The sequence below is a fragment of the Meleagris gallopavo genome, chromosome 14 (genome assembly GCF_000146605.3).
Source record: "Meleagris gallopavo isolate NT-WF06-2002-E0010 breed Aviagen turkey brand Nicholas breeding stock chromosome 14, Turkey_5.1, whole genome shotgun sequence".
NCBI classification, from domain to species: domain Eukaryota; kingdom Metazoa; phylum Chordata; class Aves; order Galliformes; family Phasianidae; genus Meleagris; species Meleagris gallopavo.
This window is the reverse complement of record NC_015024.2, coordinates 6134149-6153210: the sequence shown is the minus strand read 5'-3', so window position 1 is coordinate 6153210 and position 19062 is coordinate 6134149. Positions and strand designations below refer to the sequence as shown.

The 19062-nt window shown below is 40.4% G+C and overlaps 1 protein-coding gene across 1 annotated transcript in view; it reads left to right on the top strand.

Annotated features, from left to right (window-relative positions):
• Nucleotides 1-19062, top strand: part of WNK2 (WNK lysine deficient protein kinase 2) — a gene marked incomplete at its 5' end in the record, with an annotated part of 100877 nt that overhangs the window by 50041 nt on the left and 31774 nt on the right. The window contains 8 exon segments of the mRNA XM_019619975.2: nucleotides 634-722; nucleotides 1354-1573; nucleotides 3919-4207; nucleotides 7341-7537; nucleotides 10126-10278; nucleotides 13515-13694; nucleotides 14712-15251; nucleotides 17673-17987. Of these exon segments, the coding sequence (XP_019475520.2) occupies nucleotides 634-722; nucleotides 1354-1573; nucleotides 3919-4207; nucleotides 7341-7537; nucleotides 10126-10278; nucleotides 13515-13694; nucleotides 14712-15251; nucleotides 17673-17987 (1983 nt within the window).

Genomic DNA, 19062 nt, shown 5'->3' with positions numbered 1-19062 from the left:
GAGCCATATTCCCAGGAAAAAAGAAATTAGCTTTTGATGGAAGTGCAATTAGTTTGTGTTTCTTCATAGATTATGCCTGCCCTTCCGTTTGTTTCCAATAAGATTCAGACAATGTACTTAGGAAATGCAAGAACAACAGAGGGCTGTTGGGCATGTTCTCCCTCTAACCTACTTTGTTTCAGATTGTTTTGAGGGAGGGAAAGGAGCGATTGAGAGTACTGGGGGATGTAGAAAAACAAGAGATTTATGGGAAACAGAAATCTGCACTTCTGCATGGGTCTTCGAAGGTATTTTGAACTCATTCTTGAAACTGCTTATCTGAAGAAAAACACAATTACTCTCCTTTATTTTTTTAGTTGTTTGAGTGGTAAGGCTGTTTCTTGAGTAATGATCTCAGAGTCCACAGGGTGCAAAAGTAAGGTCTGCAGTTATTTGTAAAGAAAAAGGACGTGTGTGTGATGTAAGACTGAGTAACATACAAGCCAGTGTGCTTAAAGTGCAGTGGTACTAAATTAAAACTATCTTCTTCAAAGTAGTTGAATTGACTACATAGTATATAAAAGCATCCTTACTTAAAAGATAGATCGTATGTATATTTTTTTCAAACTGAATTGTTTTCCTCTATTGTTTTAGGGTATAAAGCCAGCAAGCTTTGAGAAAGTTACAGATCCTGAAATTAAGGAGATAATTGGGGAGTGCATTTGCAAAAATAAGGAAGAAAGGTTTGTATCACGTAATCAAGTCTTGTTTAAGTAATGTATATGCAGAGATTTTGGAACTGTGTGGGTTCTTAATCTAAACTCTGGGTCTCCTCTGAGCAGAATGGAAATATAAATGATTATGTTCCTGCCGTATAATGTGAAGATAATAGAATAAATTCAATTGCTGTGTTTCTCTCAAGTTCGAAGAATTATGTAAAAAAGTGAAGTTGTGGAATTGTTTTCAGCTTTGATTTTAGAAACTACTCTTCTGTGCTGGTCTCTCCTAGTCTGCTTGTGTATATCTTGACTTTCAGAAATGCAGTTGCTGGGAACCTCAGGTGACTGTCTAGAGGGAACCTTGTTTTAGAACTCATTAAACTCAGATACTCAAGAAACATTAAGCGAGGCTGTAATCTCCATTTCTGAGTATGTTTAAGATGTATGAATATTGAAGAAGCTTTGTTAAATAGGAAACACAGCAGTCCTCAGCAACACTAGAAATATTGCCTCTTTCTGCTAAGAATACAGGTTAGTTATGGATAAGCACAAGGAAAACTGTAAATTTTTGCCTCTAATAGCAGTATATTGTCACAAGCTCCTCAGAATGTCCTTAAGACTTGCAGTGTTTGACTATTCTTTATATCCATTGCAGATATGAAATTAAAGACTTATTAAGCCATGCCTTTTTTGCTGAAGATACTGGGGTAAGGGTGGAACTTGCAGAAGAAGACCATGGTAGAAAATCCTCTATTGCCTTAAGACTCTGGGTAGAAGATCCTAAGAAACTGAAAGGAAAACCCAAAGATAATGGAGCCATTGAGTTTACTTTTGATCTGGAGAAGGAAACTCCTGATGATGTTGCACAAGAAATGGTAAAATAAACTTCTCCTGACAAATATATGTATAATTAGTGCATAAATCTCAAAGGACAGCAGGAGCAAGTCTGGTAAAGTAACTTCAGTTTAAACCATTCCAGATTAAGCAGTTTGCATTGATCTTGAGATTGAATGCTAGAAGAAAAAGGGTAAACTAGGAAAACTGAAAAACTGAAAAAGGATGTAGAATCAGATACATGAAGTGCTGTTTCAAAACAGCAAGTCACTTAAGGACCAAAGAGGTCTCTTCTAGTCTTATATTTTGAAAATTCTTTTGCTAGTTTATCTTAGCTGTTGATCTCTTTACATTTGTTTGAAATCTATTGAAATATATTTAATGCAGTTTAGGTTTTTTAATGTCATGAAAACAAAGAGCAAGTAAGCTCTTAGGCAAGGGTCTGTGTTTTCTTGTGCTTGCACATGTGTTCCTATTATTATATCCTAAATCCCAAGAGATTCTGTTTATTGATGTTGTCATCAACACTCCTGCTTAGGAAGCAGTCACTTTGCTAACATCACCTTACCATACTTGGAGTCATCATCTCATGTATCCCAAAAATAATGAGAAAATCAAGCTCCTGTCATCCTGTCACTTGTTTGCAGTAGGCCCAATATCTTTTTCAGCAATATATTGTTACAGAACTTAATTTAAAAGTTTTGCTTTACTACAGTTACTTACTGTTGTATTTTACATCTATACGTAAATATCTATGCAAGTATTTGGAGTTCTGAAGTTCTGTAGTTTACCCTGCTTGTGATGTCTTGTTTTTCATGGGAAATAATTCTTGTAGTGTAAGTATGCTTACAAGATATCTAACTACTGTGATACCATAGCCTTTCCCAAATTAATTAATTACTTTCAAACTTGAATCTGTTAGAGGGACAAGCATTCGTAGATATTTTTTTCTAGTCCAAATGAAGTGCGAAACACCAAATTTATGTATTTTCATTAGTTGGTGCTGCTTTGTGTGCTATGGTAGTGAAAAGTGCAGGAGACCTCTTGTGTGCAGGGAATTATTTATCATTATTGATAGGTTTTGAGTAGTCAGATATTCCAGCTTGTCCAAATGGTGTAGGCAAAAAACTTGAAACATGCTCCTGGCTTTGGAACCTAACATGTTTCACAGTCAGTTGTATGATAAAATAGTATGTCTTAATTAAATGTTGATCATTCTCTAAGTAGAGATGTCAGAATAGGAGTCGTCTAGAAACTTGCTGATATGCCAGGTTTTTAGTTCCTTCTTGTTAAGCTTTGCAAAGAAAATCCACTGTTCCCTTCAGTTAATGCCATGCAAGGCTCTCTGGACCTGCCTGGTCCATCGATACAGTAACTCACACACATTAGTGTTTGCAGATCCTCTGTTCAGGAACATCAGTAAAGTCTGAACACATTGGCAGTGGAAAATACCACATCCGTTTGAAAAACTGTATTTTAAGCTCCTTTGTACCTATTTGATTTTACACATAAAAGAATATAAGCTGTAAAACTGTAGTCTTTGGGCAAGAGCAAAATGGAGAACTTCTAGACTTCCTTCACATAGATAAATTTGTCAAATATGCATCTTTCAGGAGATGCAGATTTTAACATGCAGTTCTCTGGCAGCTCATTATTAGGCTCACAAAGAGTAGGAGTCTGACTAGGAAGTTCATGCAAAGAGCATGAAAACAAATTTTCCATCTTATCTTCTGAGGAGTTGAATTCTGAGAAATGTTGCTCCCCTTTTCAGTCAAATGTGAGCAGTCTGAGTTGAGTTTAGCCAAAATCTTTTATGAAAGTAAGTCAATACTGACTTTGTGTTAGAAGTTAATTTGAGTCTAAATTCTGTTAACATATTGACTCGCAGTGTTATCAAGCACACCAATTTGGGAAACTCTGTACGCTAGAAAGGTTAAGGCAATAAATTCTGATTAGAGGTAATGAGGTTTACTCCAATTGCGTTGTTGAAATACCATTTTTCAAAGATGCTTTTTTCTTTTGACTACTTTGTTAGTTGTAATAAAACAAAAACAAACAAACAAACCAGCTGCAGCTAAGCTTATTCTCTTATCACGGGAGATTAACTGGCTAATAAATCAATCAGATAGGTAGTCAAGTCTTATAAAAATTACTTGTTCTTAAAGACACTAGGGAAAGAAGTTTTAATTCCCCCAAAAAGCAAAGAACCCCCCTCCCAGTAAATGAATAAATAACAACCCATCAAGCTCTTGAATTCCTGTTCTTGTGAGAAATGAGTATGTTGGGTTTTTCTTCAAAGTAATGCTTTCTGTTAGGAATTGAGTCAAGTAAAACCTGCGTGTGCTTCTGCACACATGGTCTTGCTAAGTTTGTGCCTCTTCTATAGATTGACTCTGGATTTTTTCATGAAAACGATCTCAAGATAGTTGCGAAGTCAATACGTGACAGAGTAGCATTAATACTATGGAGAAGAGAGAGAATTTGGCCTAGAATACAGTCAGAGGAACGCCGAGATTCTGAGTGCTTGGAGAAGTCAAAGGCGCCGCATCCACAGCAGGTTCAAGTCACATACCTTTCCCACACCGGTCATCACATCCTGTCCGAGTCGGAGGAACCCGAGGCAGACCAGCATCCCTTCCAGCAAAACCTGCCCACCAGCGTCACATCCGTTGCATGTAAGTCTCAAGTTTGCTTTGTGTACGCATGATAATGAATGTCCCAGTATGAAAATCAACAATTATGTAGCTCAGCAGTTGGACACCATGCAGCTTTTGCGTGTTAGCTCAGAGGCCGCAAGTGGATCCGGCAAGAGCCAGAAGGCTTGAAAGAAAGGGTTTCAAGAAAAAGCACTGTTTAAAAATAACTCTTCAGTAGCAATAAATGCAGAAAAGACATTTTTTAATGGAACAGTTGGTGAGATTGCTACTAAGTTTGTGCGAAACAATTGCAGAACTTGAACAGGCACCAAGGTGGTTGCAGTGGCTGGTGATGTTCATTGTTCACTTTTTCAAGTGGTGTTTGCCATGTGGGGATGTTTATCCAAAGCCAGATCTTGCTGAAGATATTGAAGCTGCTTGAGTTTTGCATGTTACTCTTGATGGCTTATATAATGGTTTTGTGACTCTGTGCAGTGACCTAGAGCAGAGAAAAAAGGCTCTCTGAATGTTATGTGGTGTAACTCAAGATCTCCCTTTTCTGTGGGAAATAACTTGGACAAGGTTTGACAATATCAGACCTTGTGGGCTGATAACATTTTTGGGGCTCTTAAGTCATCATGCAGGTGCTTTCTCTGTCCATCCAGGCTCCCTGTTTTATCCTGAGCTTGTGGACCTGAAATGAGGAAGTAGCTTGGTCTATGTTATGGAGGATCGGAGTAGGTAGTTGCTTGCACTGATGGCCTCAAACCAATGATCTACCTTCTTTGTTCAGAGGGTGGCTGGTTTGAAAATAATAATCACTCTTTCAAGACAGGTGGGTTAATGCCTCCTGTTATAAATCCAAGCACTGGTTTTGTTCTTTCTCTGAGTAAGGAACTACCTGGCCTTGCAGAGCTTGTGTTTCTTCATTTTACTTCTGAGCATCAGGCTTGTCTCCAGCAAACAGCAAGGCATGAGGAAGTAGTGTTTATAATTGCCTAAAATAACAGCCTTGTCTGTCCCCTAAAATCAGTCTTTGTTAGCAAGTCAGGTTCTGCCTGCTTCTGAAATCTTTATTTATACCTTTAAACGTCTTGAAGGAAATATTGCCAGATAATTTTAGATTAGAATATTTGAATTTTTGTGATTTTTTTTTTTTCTAGCCACTTTTTCTGGCTAAAATCTAATGTACATATTTTGCTACTAAACTATTATCATAATGGCTTTGTTTTACTGTTCCAGACTTTTGTGTAAGCATATTTAAAGTCAAGTTACTTTAGCAAAGAGACAGCTGCTGCTTTAATGCAGGTATTGTATAAATTGCCATACAAAGGCCTGCTTTGAATACTAAAACAACCAAGCACGCCTCTACAAGGAAACAAATCTTTACCAGATGTGAGAAATGCAGTATTTGCATAATTCTCAAGAATATTGGAGTATTTACAAAGCTTATTTTCAAGTCATATTGATCTTATTTATTTTAGATAATGTACTTACTTTATACTAATCCTTTGAGGAACACAATCATTATGATTCCTTATTTCTGATGGTGCAATGACACTGTGCTTCCCGCAGTTCTGTTGGTGGTTAACTAGCAATATTTTTTAGTAAATATTACTTTCTTTCTTTATTTACTACTCCTCAGCTTTTAATATTTGGTATTATCAAATGTCTTCAACAGTTTCTTAGTGCCTAAGAGCTCTCTAAATTACTTTTCTACCAATTCAAGTAACAATATGAGATCAGATGTAAAACTGTAAGTTAATAATGTGAACTGTAATGCATGTTGTTTTATAAAACCTAAGAGATTCACGGCTTTTATAATAATTAATCCTATGCTGTTGTAGTCTTCTCATTTCTTTGATGTCCTGAATAATTGTTTGTAATAAAGTGAAAGCGTATATGCTGCAGAAATCCCTACCTCTTATAGTGGAAAGATGATTTAAACACATCTGTACCTTAAGCCTTTTTTGTTAACTATGCAACCGTTCTCTTTTTGAGTTTTAAATTTCTATTACAAGCTCTTTGCCTTTTGGATGCTTGCAGCTACCTTCTCAATTGTCTTTTGTTGCTATTCTCTTGAAAAATTTGGTAGCTTATACTGAAGAAGTACTGAGCACCTGCACTTCACAGGCTTCAAACACCGTAAAAAGATATTTTTAAACCATTAATGCTCAATGGTACAGTTAGAAGATTTATTTTTCTGCAATAGAAGATGTCATGCTTGCCCAATGTCAGGTTGTGCAATTCTGCTGATTAGTTGGGCTAACAGTTTGGCATGAGAAACACTGGTAGAGCTCTGAATTGTCCTTTTAAATGATCACAAACCTGAACTGAGGTAGCTGTTTCACTTCATTCTCTGATTTTGTTTTTATGCACAGGTGGCTAAAAGCTTTCCACTTACAGATAACAAAATCAGGATGCATTTTGGTTATAATTCCTCTAGCATCTGTTCTTGTAGTGCCACATAGCCTGCTTACAGTGAGAACTGCCCTAATGCTGCTGCTGCCTAATGCAGGGCATCATGTTATAGGCTTGCTTAAATAATGCTGCTTTACCTTCTGTCACATACATCAGTCAAAAAATCCATAGTACATTTTCCTGTGACTTCTTCATGGTGTTTTCCCCTAATCCAATTGAATTATTTTACCTATTCTTCGTCTCAAGGTACTGTTGTATGGTGTTGGTGGTTATTTGAGGAGCGAATGCAAAGCATATAAAGGGTTGTGTATTTTTGTACACTGCTAATCAGAAAGGTGCTAAAATCAGTGCCTCTCTAGAAGAACTGACTCCAGGATGCCACAATCTGCTGTGAACATTACAATGGGAGTTTTCTATCCTTTTATCCTAGAAAATCCATGAAAGTCTGCAATTCTTGCTATCAACCATACGCACGCCCTTTAAAGGAAATATCAGTGTGCTTAAAATATCATTGTGCACAGAAATCCATTGGGATTACTCTTGGGTTTTGGCTTAGAAGGAGTAGTATGTGCCCTTTGTAGAAAATACAATTGTGTTGTATAACTTATTTATAGAATGGAAAGGTCTAAGGTAGTAAAAATGCAAATTACATAAACGAATGTTGACCTTGCTCTGAAATCATTACTTGAACACTTTAACTTGCTGAGCTCAAGATAAAAAAAAAATAAATAAAATGTAATTCTTTTTTCAGCTGACAGCACATTCGACAGTGGTCAGGGGTCCACTGTTTATTCAGACTCGCAGAGCAGCCAGCAAAGCGTCATCTACTCATCTGTGCCCGACGCCGTGCCGCCCGCTATCCAACGGGTGTACAGCCCGCCCCTCAGCGAGAGCCAGGCGCTGCCCCACAGCCTCCCGCAGCTGGGGCACTACCAGCAGCCCTCAGCAGTAAGTCTAAAGCTTCTCGAAGCTGTGCTGTAGCCTAGATCATACTTAATGATTGCTTTATGCTGTTTTCAGTAGGTGTAGATTGCAGGGCGTGCTTTATATAATTCTCGCTTGTTCCTACCAGTGTATATTTGCTTGGTACTTATGTCTCTAGTTGATCTAAAATGTGCATTGAGTAGACAGCATACTTGTAGTTCATTGTGCCATTTTTAAGATGTGCTTTCCTAGCAGCTGTCTTTTTATTTTTTTCCCAATTAAAGAGTTTTTCATCAGTCTGTTTTCACTGAGCTGCAGTAACAGTGTAGCTGTTCTTACAGCTTTTAATTTACTGCTTTTAAGCTCATGTATAAATTTGAGAACATTTGTTTGTTTTCATTTATTGTCGATATAGCCACACATTATTGCTCCTTCACTTGTTCAAGACCTTCTTGGGTGTGATGTTTCTCTCCATTGTGACAAAGGTCAAACATCCATTCACTACCTTTCTGGCTCTGGATTTAATATTGCACAGAGACGGCGAAGTACTTCCATTATTGAGGCTCCAAAATCGAGGACTGGTAGCCCAGTCAGGCTTTCACACTGTTGTGACCATGACCAAAAGCAGTTAATGGAACTACTGGTGAAAGAACAAACAAATGTGAGTGAACACAAATCTCCAGGTGATGGCACTGAGAGGCACAGTGCGGTGTTCCCTTTAGAAGCAGCTGCCCCGTATTCCTGTTGCAGCCCACGCTTGCTGCACGTGGCAGGCGATGCTCCATGTGCTTTTCGTCGCCACAGTGACTCTGTTGTGAGTTTGGCTCCAGATGTGATGTCCTGTCCCCAGGAGTTAAGGGAAGGGAGCTCTGACCTGCAGACCAGGGAAGGAGAAGCAGGCACGTCACCACTGATGGCACTTGGGAACTCAGCAAACCCCACTGAGCTGATGTTTCTCCAGCAGGCTTGTCAGATGTGCCTCGCCTGCTTATTTCAGTCTGGTAAAGACCAAAACATGTCAAAAGTGTTGATGCCTGTTGAATGCACTCACTCCCTGTGCAGCCGGATCCCAGACAAGTCAGTGTCTCAACCTCTCCCCCAAACCAGCGGGCCATGTGGCAGAAGTTTAGACCTGCCTTTGTTACATGAATCTTTACAATACATAATTAGCCAGAAGACCAGTTCTTCTCCCATGAGATCTGCAAGGATTGCAGAAAATATTCCGCCTCTTGAATCCTGTGATCATGGAGAAGCCAACATGCCTGGACTGTTCCAGCCCTGTCATGAAGCTTGCACTGGCAAAACACTGCTGGCAGAGAAGAGCAATTGGGTGACTGCAGCTACCCTGAGCAGTGGAAGCAGCCTACCCAGTAAAAATGACAGTAATGATGTGGTAGGTTAATTCTTTGTTTCATGCTATTTGCCTTAAGAGAAGAAAAATCAAATCCAGGACCAGTGGTTGTTTCCTGCTTGATCCAGATTTACCCAACATACTTTGGGAGTGCTTCATTTTCCCTGGTTTTACCTTATGTTTTCCAAAATGCCTGCAAGAAATTGTGAACAGTATTTTGTGAATGCACTGAAACATGACTCCATTTACCTGAAGGAAAAACCCGTAGCCAGATCCCTCCACTGTGGAAACCACCTTTCCCATGTGCACACTTCTGCCGAGACGCATCCTTCCTCGTTTCTTGTTCGCATGAAGCATTAACTTAGCTCTAAATATAGCACTCTAAAGGCACATCTTTTAAAGATTTTTTTTATTATTACGTTATGCCGTGCAGCATACTGTTTTAGAGCAGATTCATTCTTTTCATTGGTAGGTCTCTAATTTGGACATAAATGCATTACTTTTTCTTTATTGGAAGATTTGGAAGAATAATAACTTTTATTCAGGGGCAAAAATCTGACTCGAAGCTTTCCGTAATTCGATGATTTTTGTTAGAAAGATCAGTTATCATTGTGTTTTTTCCTGGGAGATTATTTATCAAGTTAACACCAGCTCAGAACTGGAGCTGAAATAGCTTTTTTGTTTCAGGCTTATAAACATCAGTCTGACAAACTGCTTAGCTTTAACATCTTTACCTACTCTGAGCTGAAGTATCAGAACTGTTACTGGTACAAGCTTTACCTCAACTGTTTTTTTTGTCTTAATTTCCCTCGTGGTTTTGATTTTTTTCATTTCTCTATTTATTTTCTTGGCATCCATCTCAAGGAAATTACCTGTTTCTTTCAAAGATGAAGATTCTTTCTGAAATTATGAAAATCTTTGTGAAGTTACTGCTTTACTCCATTAGTGGCTGCTTGTTGATATATCCTCTGTCACTATGTATATGCTTTCAGTGGTTTTACTGGTTTGCATGCTTGCTTCCAGACGAAATGCAGTGCAGTGTGGTTGTCTTATTGGCCTTTGGAATGACAGCTTTTTTCCACCTTTTTGGATTAATGATCTTTCCATTCCTTGCAGATAAGTTGTCATTATGTCTTCTTCCTCTGTTTTGACCTAAGTATTAAGTTGACCATTAGTTGGAATGCATACTCTTGGCAGTTGCAGGGACTCCTTCAGCAGGAAGCCTTCTCTTTTCCCTAACGTTGCCTTCTCCTTGCTGCAGCCTGCCCTGCCCGTGGTTCAGGCTCCACCTGCAGTGGTGCCCCAGAGGCCCCAGCACTACCAGGAGCCAGCGATGACGTTCCCAGTGGTGCAGCCGACCACCGTGGCCTCCATGCAGCTGGGGCAGTCGCAGCCGGTGCTGGCCAGCCAGCAGGTGAGGGGCTGCTGCCCAGGGGCTTCACCCCACGACTTGTCCATGCTCTACTCAAGACAGTACCTGTGACAAGTTTCAGTTCTTGAGCATTTACATTGCTTTCAGTATAGTATTTCATTGTTGTTTTGTGGTTTTTTTTGTAATAGGCTTTTATTAATTTCACTTTATTATTTGGCAACTTGTGCTCAAAATATTTCTAAAAGTTGAGAAAGCAACTTTGATGTTGGGATCAATTGTCTTCAGGTACTTGGGGATGCTGCTTTTTGATTTGTGCCTTTTAATTGTAATTCAGTAGAAGAAACTATCAAATCTCCTTATCTTCTAAGAAAAGAATCTCTCTGAATTGTCTCCAAATAATGCACACTGTATCTCCAAATTCCCCAAAAAGTCCTGTTCCTTAACAGTGTTTACACAACACAGCTTTCAAGCAGGGACAGCTGTGAAGGTTGCAGTTGCTTCCTTGTACGAAGGTGATGTCAGGCAGTAAGAAATGTAGCTGCAGACCTGTATAACGTGTTGATCTGTGCCTCATTTTTGTGATCATAGCAAAAGATTGACTTCTTTGGGTAGAAACTGTTGATGAGGCTGGGGAATGCCTGCATGCTTTGTGGCTGGCACATACTGTGTCTCTTCATACCTTCCTAGTTACCAAAATGTGTTGGTGTTAATTTTTTTAACGTGCCCTATTCTTCTGAAAGGATCAGTATAAAGACAGTGTAATTTGGTGTCCTTGAAAAATGCTTGCTTATGTGAAATTTTATGATGCATTAGATTTTTTTTCTAATGGGCAGTGATGATGATATGATTCTTTGTGCCAAAAATTGTACACTTTCTCAAGCACATTGAGGACATTTCTGATCACAGTGATCTTCCTAGTGGCCTCTGGAGCTTTATGCTGACAGATCAAAACATGTTGTTCCCCTGGCAAATGCAGTTTTGGGATAGGGTATTTACCGAGCTTAATTTCTTCTATATACTCTTCTTTCCCAGGATTGCTGTTTCTTGAAATAGTTCCATCTCTGTTAGTAAACAAAGACAGAGCAGTCACTGTATCTGTTTTCTAGTGAGTCAGGCTGCATAGTTCCCTTTCTCTGTTTGGGCCCATGTTTACATCCTTTGGACACTGATAGAAGGTGCACCGTGGTGTAAGCTCTGGGACAAAGTTCAGGCCATTAGTTTCATTAAATAGAATCACCCTTAGGATAAATCTGGATGCAATCCCAGATCAAGGCTAGACTTACGCAGTTTTTTATTCTTAAATTTCTCAGGATAGTTCAAAAAAGCAGAGACGTGTGAAGAAAACACATCCAGTTTGCAGCTTGTATTACAATTTGCAGTGTTCTTACATTGTGAGTCCATCTCACAGTACTGAGGGAGACGTAGCTCAGTGACTGTTCAGCTTTTGATAATTGGCATTTACCAATATTAGGAACTCTTAAATGTTTGCGTCACTCTTGGTTCCCTTTAGGAGGACCTACTTTGAATACAGAATCTTCCTTCTACTCTCAGCAGCAGAGAACTGCAGGTTTTTGTAGAAGGACGGTAGGGTATCTCAGCCCGAGTACATGAAGTCAGGGTGATAAATTCATCTCTATAGAAGAGTGAAATGTATTGATCATTTATGAATATACGCTGATGATTCAGATAGAGGAGATCAATATTGCATCTCCTCAGTATTTTATTTTTTTCATTATGGGGATCTGTCCACTTATAACACTGAGGTTAGATTGAGCCAAAATTAGTGCAATTCATTTGGATTCTTTCCACTCGCTACGCTTCATCCAGACCACACGCATTCTGTAGACTGAAGGTGGAGGCCTTAGGAAGTTACCTTAGTTCTGTGAGCATGGTTTTTCTGCCTTCAGCTCAGTGTCCCCTTGAGTGCAGGCAGGTCGGGCAGCCGCGATCAGTGGACTCAATTCCCAGTTAGCTGCTGGCAGCCTGTCTGAGCTGCAGATTAACCCAGCTGCAGATGCCCAGATACCTGAGCTGGCTTTGTGCTGGTGAGGTTTATCAGTCCAAGCATACGCTGTGAAGGTGCGAGAGGAATGCTCTGCTGGGACTGAGAAATAATGCAGGAGATGAGCTGGTGCTGTGCAGAGCTGGTCAGTGCCTGTTCAGTGCCACCTCCAGTGCTGCTTGTGGCATTCAGGGCATTCAGCCCCAGACACGGCGTGCCAGTAGCCAAATGCTTGTTTGTTCACTGATCCCAGTATTGGAAACTTAGCAATTGTGGCTGAGTTTTTGCTCCTTAAGGGCAGGTGGCATCTGGCTCCCTTGATACATCATGTACAGTTCTATTGTGCTAATGTATTGTAATGCTGGTTGACAAATCCTGCTGCTGAAAAAGCGCAGTGCAAAATATTCTCTACTGACTTACAGTAGAAGTGGCAAAAATAAAAGATAATGCTGCTTGGCTATTCATTTTGAACTTACCTTTGAACACTAGGCATGGTATTAGATTTTATGTGCTGCAGAGCTCAGGCTGACTGATGTATGTCCAAGTATATCCAGAGCCAGCTTGGTGCCTCAGCACCATGTTTCTGAAGCAAGATTTAAAATATACATATATATTTTTTGGTATTTCCAATGTTAACAGAAGTAAAAAAGAAGTGAAACAGAAAATGTGAAACTTTTTTGCTAATTATTTTCAGCTTTTATGCAGCTTTTTTTTTCCTGCTATACTATATGAAATCTGGCAGACCAATGGAACGCCTTTCCCCAGGTAATGGTAAAATTGCTTTTTTGGCTGCCACTTAGCAGCACCTTACACATAACTGGGATCTAGCTGGAGCTTTTATGATAATTACTGTTTTGTTCACATCTCAAATAATGTGTTGTCTGTTTCAGTGCCTGGTGCATTACATAGTCAGCTCTTAAATGCCAAGATTAACGGGACGTAATCTGCATAGTGGGAATCTTTGAAGCCAGTAGGTGGGGATTTTACAAGGCCAACCAGAACAATCTCTGGGATTTAAAGATTGAGTCATTAAAAATAACCTTTCCAAAATAGTTAAAGCTTGTCTTCTCAGGTACTGTGTCTGTAGTTCAAATGTGTTTTAAACACAGGTTCTTGTACAGTGCTTAAATTAGGAGTACCCTTCCCTTCTATAAAACGTTTTTACTGAGCGATGGTTCTGATCTGACTGTGCAGCATGGCTGTGTCCAGTAATCTGATTCGTTCATGATATACATGTTATGACCTTGTTTGTTCTTCTTTCTTTCTTTCCTGGCAGCAACCCATATCACAGCAAACTTCTCTGCAGCAGGTGCTTGCCAGCCAGCCGGTTTGCCCCATCCAGCCTGCTCCCCATCTCCTGTCCCAGTACCAGCCCCAGACCTCTCAGGTGGCAGCCAGCAGTACACCACTGAAACCCCTTCAGATTTCAACTGTGCCACCAGTTGCCCCTTCCCAGGTAATATCTCTTGAAAACTGTGTGAATACATTGTTTGAGTAAAGCTTTCCAGCTAATAATTAACATGATTTGCAGTTGTTGTGTGTGTGTGTGTGTGTGTGTGTGTGTGTGTGTGTGTGTGGCTATTTTGCATGCATGCAATTCAGTCCATAGGTATTCAACATTCCCCTAATCCTTTTATTTTTCTTTGTCATATGTTTTTGTTTTGAAAACCAAAAATATCCTTTGTGAATAATCCTGTGCCATGCCGAGATAATCCAGTTAGTTACAAAATTGCTATAATTGCATATTTTTTGCACTTTCCCCCATGGTGTACTCTTCCTCATTCCAGGCTTTAGAGCATGAGAAGTTGTCCGTTTTTTTTTGTTTTCGAGCTCTTGGCTTCCCCATGGTTTCTACCTCCCTCCCAGCTCTGTTCCCAGGTTCAGTGCTAGGGATGGATCCTTCTTATGCCTGGAATGGTTTGCTGGTGTGCTTGCTAGTGGCAGCCATTGTGATGTGAAACAGCTTACCCCAAGGGGAAGAAGCAAGCTGCTTCCATCATAATGGGGTAGTTATCACGGTCTGCAGTGTCACTGGGAGGTTTTGATTTTAAAAACCATTTTACAGCGTTTCCCCTGCTGCCTGTGATGCAGACAGACTTTATGAAAACAAAGATTTTTAATCATCGTGTTGTATTTTGCATGAAAGAATGTAGTGTTTTGTCTGGTCTGATTGCATTTCCCTTCTGTTAAAATGAAAGCAATATTTTGTTAATGAGGAAGGCTCCAAACTATCATGAGAAATAGTTTTAAATTCCCAAAAATATCCCCTTAAAATGAAATTTTAATTTTTTCCCCTAATGGTTTAATAATTAAGTTTTTATTACTGTTTATAAACCTCAGGAAATAAATGGAAGTGATTAACAGACATAATTATCATGGCACAGGTGATCTTTGCATACTGTATGGCAAATGAAACTGCTTTGTACCATCAATGAAAGCTCCTGCGATTTATATGATATTATATTTTTTTCAGATTCCTCAGTTTCCTGTCATTCCTGCAATTACTCCTCTGGCAGGACTTGACAACCTTCCTCCAAACCTCTCTGATATACCTGCTGCAAACGTGCCCCCCATACCTGCTCCTTCTCAGTATTTCGCTCCAGCTGTGATTTTACCGAGCCTCCCCATGAACCCCACTTTGCCCATGGCACCAAACTCCCCCGCCCTCCCCATGCAAGCAGTGAACCTTCCTCATACAACTGTGGCTTCTCTGGTCTTGCCCTGCCAAACAATAGTGCCAAATATGTCAGCTGCTACAATACCATTGCTTGCCGTGGCTCCGCCGGGAGTGCCAGCGCTGCCGCCGCACCACGCGGTGTCCCAGCTGCCCCAGCAGCAGATGTACCCGACCACCTTCCAGCAGATAATCCAGAGCGAAGCACCCTCTCCCCATCACACTCAGAGCACGCAAGCCGTTTCCCAGCCGCAGCAGCCTCCACCTCCTCAGTCACTTCAGCCAGGCGTAATTCATCCATCAGAACAGCCACTGTCTGCCCCTGGGGCCGGTAACCAGGTAATCTGTCCGGCGCTGGGCTGTGTCGGTGCTAGGCTGTAGGGTGGTTGCTGAACGTTCCGGGGGCTCGTTCCACTCTAAATGCAATTGGGAGATTGGTTTCCTGCATTAAGATGGTTTGTTAACTCTTTGTCTTTGGTTCTGGAGGTGGTTGCTAGAGCTGAACTCGTGTGAAGCGCTGAGGTCTTTACGTGGGGGCAGGTGGATGTTGTGGGTATAAGGACTGAAAAGTAGGCAAAGTACCCCCTTCTCAATTCTGTCTTCCCTCTCCCATCGCAGTTACAACAGAGTGGCAGGGAAGTGTGAGCTGTGGTTCTCATGGGCCAGGAGGAGTGACTAAGCCCTGGCAGTAGCTGCATGGCACTGGTGATGCTAATGTCTTTCTGCCGGTTTACTCGCGGTGCAGGGACATTGTATACAGATGGCAAAATACGGGTGAGCTGGCAGGAGCAACTGAACTGAGAGCTGTTTTGACATAGAATGCTCTAAAAGTTTGCTTTGTAAAGCCAAGAAAAATGACCATTTGATAACAACTCCAGAAGACTCTATGGAAGAGGTTTATCAGATGGGAACAAACGCAAGCTGCAGACCCTTTCTCCCTCTTAGAGGAAATGAAGCATAACATGAAGCTTCAGATGTTAGCGCTGCTTACAAGTGAGCTGATTCAGGGCTTGTTAAGAGTCTGTAAACATTTCCATTGCCACATCTGTGATATGACAACATGAAATGCAGCCTGACCCAAGCAGGAGAGAGCAGTAAATCTGTTAATAATAGTGGTTTTGAAAATTTCTGCTCTACTACATCACTTTGTTGTAACACACTGATTAAAATTCATAACATCCCATTTCAACCTGCCATGTCATGGCATCTTCAAAGCAATACATCATTTTTAAATTTGTCTTCAGCCATATATTTGGTACGGAAATATTGTTTGTGGAAGGGTAGGCAATGTGGAGCCCAAGGCAGTTCCCATTGCGCTCATTAGCCACAGCTTTTCCAATGCCTTTAGAAAGACTGAATTGGGCATGGCAAACACCAGAACCAGACCAAATACATACACACAAGACTTCCATTATACTTTCCAGAATTTAAAAAATAGTATCAAGGGCAAGAACAAAAATACACTGTTCTATCTTTTAAAACACTTTGCATAGGAAAGTATTTCTGTAAACAGAGGCATTCCTACACAGATCTATATTTGCAGTTGATTTCAAGTGCCTCTCCTTTCAGTTATATTCAGGTATACAGACATTTTGTGAATTATTTTAGTTACATAAAGATGAAAAAAAAGTTGTCACTATTCTTCTGCTCCGTACACTGCAGTTACTGTTCTAAAAACCTCCACTTAGGCAGTCTTGTAAGAGCTGTGTGTTGCAAGGCCCACTGCATCTTTATTTTTATCCACGTAAAACCTGGGATAGTAATGTGAGCTCCTATCTACATTCTGCACAGAGCACACGGCGATGAAACTGTGAGCCCTAATTCTCATCTGAGTCCTGATTTATTTATTTATTTTTATTATCCAGTGTTCTGAATCTCTAGGTGATGATAGATACTTCACAAACAAGTAAAGCAGTTTTACCTAGTAGTGAAAATTTTTCTTTTTTCCCTAATTCTTCTTTCCTTTTTCCTCTTCCTACAAGCTCGGTCCCCTTGGGAAAATACACAATGTTCCTAAAAGGAGAATGTTCTGTTCTTAAATATACAACTCACAGAACTGTTATGCAGAATAACAACACGGTCTCTAAGGTGGTTGGCATCTAGTCGCATAGGTCCAGTTCCCACAAAGTGTTTACGCACACAAGTTACTTTAATGCGTTGAAGAAATCCACTGAGATAAATGAAACTTCCTCTGTACAAAGTTACACAAGGAAGTGTTTGCAGGATCAGGACCTCGATGTTTAGTGTGCCAAGACTGAAATTTGGTTTGAAATGTTTAAGTGGAAGACGGTGTGTTCTGCAAGACACTGCATATGTTCAGTATTAAAAGAGTTAATTGCATAGCCTTTGTCTGCAAGTGGTTTATGTATAACAGATTTGAAAAGTGCTGATTTAAATTACTGATAAAGTATATATTTCTCTGTATGGATGTTGTGATTTTTGGAAACGGCAAACTGGACAATCAATTCATAACTTAAGATTTTGCTTTCTTTGTGAAAGATGGTTTTGTTTCTATAAACTAAGTAGCACTTGTTAAATAAACACACTGTCATGATTATTTAGGAAGAATCCTTTGATTTGAATGTTTTAAAGCCAACTACAGCTGCAGTTGCCCTTTCAATTAGAGACCACACGTATGCATTCTCACTGTAGATTTAAAATCCTTTTTCCATAAACCACAGTGATTTCAGCGCTTTGATGTGTAAGTCAGGAGCACTCTGAGTAGAGCTGTGTTTTAATTAGGTGTCTGTTGTGTTGCAGCAGGTTACTGGACATACTCAGTATGGTTTGGAAACTGGAGCCCAGGTGCCGGTACTCCCAGTGCAGCCTTCGCTAGTCATGTCACCGCCTTTGCAGTTGCAACCTGAACTATTGCCTCCCCGCGTCGCTCCAGAAAGCATTTCACAGATTCATGGCAGCCTTGCTACAGCTAGTCCGCCAGTGCCCATAGATCACTGTCTGCCTCTACAGCCTTCGGGTGTTCTGCAGCTTCAGCCAGACCTTTCCCAGCCCCTGGCTCAGCAGCTCCCCGCTCCCGGCTCAGCCGTGCAGGCAGTGGCAGAGACATCGCAAGAGGTAGAGCCGTCTCCTCCTCAGTCACTCACCAGCCTGCCCTTAGCCTCCTGTATGCCTGTGGGCTTAGTTCATGAGGGAGATTCTCCACTCTCACAATAGAGAGCCAGCTCTAGATGCTAACTCAGCAAATAATTGGCCATTTCCAACGGCGTGCTGCACCCTGACTGCTTGTGAAACATCTTCTTGAAGTGATCAGGCTGCAGGACAAGTCTGCTACAAAGCACCTCTTTGTCAGTAGCTGAGCACAAACAGAATTTAAATGACTGTCTTTAAGTGCTGTGGGTCAGTAAGAAGCTGTTCTACAGAGTTTCATCCATGTTTTGTCCAGTCTTGTTTTAAATGTCTCAAGCAATTGTGCAACCAATCATCATTTGCCTTAAGAAATTATTTCATAATCCAGTTCTTCACCCTTCATGCCCTTCAGCTTGGTCTTATTAGTATTTTGTCTAGTATTGTACATTCCTGTATTGCCTGAGTTCTAGCCTGGCCCTGAGATTGTTTTTTTTTCCAAGTACTCACAGACATTACCAATTCTCAATGGTCATATAAGCAAGATAGATTTTGTTTGTTTCCTTTTGAAACTGTCAGCTTGCCCTGTCTGCTCTTTTGGCTTTTCTTACCACTCCCGTGATTGTTTAAGCTTCAGGCTTGACAGAATGTCACAGAACATTTCCTTCTCTTCAGTTCTTTGATAGATACCCATAAGCAAAGCAAAACAAAGGTTTTGGCATTTTAGATTTTGGTGAATAAGTTTTCCATTTCTGAATGGAAATGTCCCTCAACAATTCTGCTCTCTGGCTTCTGCTTTCTCTTGAGGTTCTGTTCTGAGGCTTTTCCTCCCAAAGTAACCATTTACATCTGTTCAGACTAATTTTTTTAGCCAGTGCATTTGTTGTGATCCTTTCTATGCAGTACAGCCTAAGAATTCCATTAGATGTCCAGCTTAAATCCTCTTCCAGAAGTTGTAGCATAAGAATGAGACTAAATCTGGAACTGGGTTCTAATTCCTCATTCTGCCTGCCCTTCTATGCAGTGACAGCCTAGTTTTTGTCAGAAATTAATCATGCTGTGCTAT